Source organism: Austrofundulus limnaeus, unplaced genomic scaffold, assembly GCF_001266775.1.
Source record: "Austrofundulus limnaeus strain Quisiro unplaced genomic scaffold, Austrofundulus_limnaeus-1.0 Scaffold103, whole genome shotgun sequence".
NCBI classification, from domain to species: domain Eukaryota; kingdom Metazoa; phylum Chordata; class Actinopteri; order Cyprinodontiformes; family Rivulidae; genus Austrofundulus; species Austrofundulus limnaeus.
The window spans coordinates 1,549,256-1,552,660 of record NW_013952505.1 but is presented as its reverse complement, the minus strand read 5'-3'; the positions used below and the strand labels follow the sequence as shown (position 1 = coordinate 1,552,660).

Below are 3,405 nucleotides of genomic sequence, written 5' to 3'. Positions count from 1 at the left end.
GTTGTAATGTGACAAAATATGGAAAAGTTCAAGGGGTATGAATACTTTTGCAAACCACTGTATATGAAAACTGCTGAACAACATGGGTGCCATGCTGATTTACACAAACTCCAGTTTTTTCTTCTGTTACTCAAGGCTACTCTGCTCATTAATAGCCTCAGCCAATCAGAAGGCCAGGTCTGCACATTAATAACCTCAGCCAATCAGAAGGCCAGATCTGCTCATTAATAGCCTCAGCCAATCAGAAGGCCAGGTCTGCTCATTAATAGCCTCAGCCAATCCGAGGGCCAGGTCTGCACATTAATAACCTCAGCCAATCAGAAGGCCAGGTCTGCTCATTAATAGCCTCAGCCAATCAGAAGGCCAGGTTTGCTCATTAGTAGCCTCAGCCAATCAGAAGGCCAGGTCTGCTCATTAATAGCCTCAGCCAATCAGAGGGCCAGGTCTGCTCATTAGTAGCCTCAGCCAATCAGAAGGCCAGGTCTGCACATTAAAAACTTCAGCCAATCAGAAGGCCAGGTCTGCTCATTAGTAGCCTCAGCCAATCAGAGGGCCAGGTCTGCTCATTAATAGCCTCAGCCAATCAGAAGGTCAGGTTTGCTCATTAATAGCCTCAGCCAATCAGAAGGCCAGGTTTGCTCATTAGTAGCCTCAGCCAATCAGAAGGCCAGGTCTGCTCATTAATAGCCTCAGCCAATCAGAAGGCCAGGTTTGCTCATTAGTAGCCTCAGCCAATCAGAAGGCCAGGTCTGCTCATTAATAGCCTCACCCAATCAGAAGGCCAGATTGAGACGTTGTTACAGGGAGGGGCAGAAATGAACTTCAGCACCGTACTTTCAAAGTGACAAACCTGCTGAAAGTTTAGTTCAGACAAACAGCTGCTGTGTAAAAACTATGTGATCTCATGAAATCATTCTTGAACCTGAGTGAGAGAACAGATTGTTTTTTACTCATGGAAAGTTTCACATTTTTATGATGTTTTATGTCAGAGATATGATCAGTTAAATACAGTCCTTATGCTTCAGAACTAGAGCATGACAGGAATTTAACATGGAGCTAGATAGGACAGGAAGTGGTACTTCCCTGACTTCTGATGCACTTTGAGAGAAAACCAGTTGTCCTACAACAAAACCATAAACACTGACTGAAAGAAGACACAATGCCAACATTTTGTTGTATAATTTGTCTGTGTATCATGAAAATGGTGGCTGTAGAAAGAAGTTGTTGCTAAGAAATAGTTTTAAGCCAGCTGCACTCTAGGTCACATGACTGTGTGGCTGAGCTCAGTGCGTTTACTGTAGTTTTTTGTGATTCACATCACCATGGTAACTGGAAACATCACTAAAAGCAATAGCACACCTCCCACCATCAAGCTGGTTGTTTTGATATAAGTTGTAGGGCTGCATGTTGCCGTTTGGGACACATTAATGTTTGACCATAAAAAGATAGAAAAAACAGATCTTTTCTGAGGTGGATCATAAAAGGTGAAGGCGGAGGAACGCCCTGATTAAACATCAAACACAAATGGAATTATAATGTTTTTTAAACCAACATGAATTTAAAATGTTTGTAATAAAATAATATACTAAAAAATGTAAAAGGAAATGAAAGTGAAAGTTAAATAAAAATATTTTTGTTTTCAGAAAAAAAAATCTAAAAGTAATGAGCACTGAGATGAATGATAAATGATAAGATCGATGAGTTGTGATAAAAATGAGATGAAAGTAAAGTCAGTCCTCTCCTGACGTTTGGTTGTTTCCTGCTCAGAAAATGAAGGAACAAGCTCAACTTTACTCATCGGAGGTGAAACAGATCGACCTGGACATCAACAGAACCTTCAGAAACCACATCATGTTCATGGATCGCTTTGGGGTCCGGTAAGTCTCACAGAGTGGAGTCAGGCTTCATCCAGATGATCAGGTTTGTTTAAACCCACCAGCTCTGTTCATGCTGAGTGCGTTCAGAAGGAAGGATCTAATAAATGTGGAGATGTGGGAGGAGCTTCAGCTGTTTCTAATGACCTCATGTTTCCTTGTTTCCTCTCCTTGTTCCCTCAGGCAGCAGTCTCTGTTCCATGTCCTCGCAGCGTATTCAGTTTATAACACCGTGAGTAAAACTTCAAAATACTCAGTAAAGTTTTACTACATTTAGGTTTTCTGAGTATCATCCATCATCCATCCATCATCCATCCACCCCCCTGAAGGTGATCTGGGTGTCAGACCTGCTCGCAGCAGATGAGGGTGATATCTGGACTCAGGTGAGGATCAACAGATCTCTGGTCCATCTCTGGGTCAGAACCAAGGCTTTTAATCTGAACCTTCTGCAGGTTTTCAGTTGGTCTCGCTCCAAACAGAGGAGTTGGTGGTTGAAAGAGGTTTTCAGCAGAGTGGGGGTCTGTGGGGGTCAGGTGCCGGTGGGGACCTGAAGTGTTTTCTGAACTGGAGCAGATCCAACAGCCTGATTATCAGTGAAGCTGAAGGTGTCGGTAAGAATCCTCTCCAGTCAGTGAAGCAATCAGAACCACACGACTGCTTCTAATTTCCATCCTGGATGATTTCAACCAAAATCAGTTCTTCATGTTTGTTTCACATTAAAATCTGAGGAAGAAAAGCAGCCGTTTAAACTTCACAGGCAGGAAATTATTCTACACTGTAAAACCCAGGAGAGACGAAATAATCAGGTAAAAATACTTTCTGAAACAGAGTTTTACCAATCAAAGCAGCTGAATCAGAAAGTCAGCTTCAGTTTTAGAAAAGATTAAAGAACGTCAGACTGAAGGACTCAAGTGGAACAAATGATAAAGTTTGTAGGAACACGTTCTGTCCTTCCATCACTGCAGCTGACAGGCTTCAGCTGAAGAACCTGTAAAACTGAATCCTTTTTAAAAAGAAACAGTTTCAGCTCTAAATGTGACGCCATGAATGAAACGTTTGAGCTGCAGGAGTTCGTTGTGAATCAGAATCAGTTTTTAAACACATTTCTTCAACGCTCTCTCTGAACAGTTCAGGTTCTTCAATAACATCTGAGATCTTTAACCAGAAGCTGAAAATATCTGATATAAAAAGTACAAATGATTCTTTTAGAGTGGATCTTAAGGAAAAAACTGCTTCTGTTTTTAACTCAAAGTGATTTAAGCATAAAAAACAATCATTACAGACCCAGATCCTCACTTAGATTTAACTCAAACTAAATTTATTAAACACAACTGCTGGACCTTTGTGATAACAAAACATTGTTAACTCCAGGTTTTTTACAGAAACTGAGGCGACACAAGCTGAAAGTCGTCAATTCAATTCAGATTTATTGTCACATCACACAGCACAAGAGTACAGGTGAGTGAAAAACTTGAGTGCAAATTCCCACCTATATGCAGATCACAATATACAGTGGTTTGCAAAAGTATTC

The 3,405-nt window shown here is 41.1% G+C and overlaps 1 protein-coding gene across 1 annotated transcript in view; it reads left to right on the top strand.

Moving 5' to 3' along the window:
- The window catches only part of LOC106521126 (USP6 N-terminal-like protein), a gene marked incomplete in the record, with an annotated part of 31,276 nt that overhangs the window by 15,039 nt on the left and 12,832 nt on the right, over positions 1–3,405 (top strand). The window contains 2 exon segments of the mRNA XM_014013555.1: positions 1,768–1,877; positions 2,058–2,106. Coding sequence (XP_013869009.1) covers positions 1,768–1,877; positions 2,058–2,106 — 159 coding nt within the window.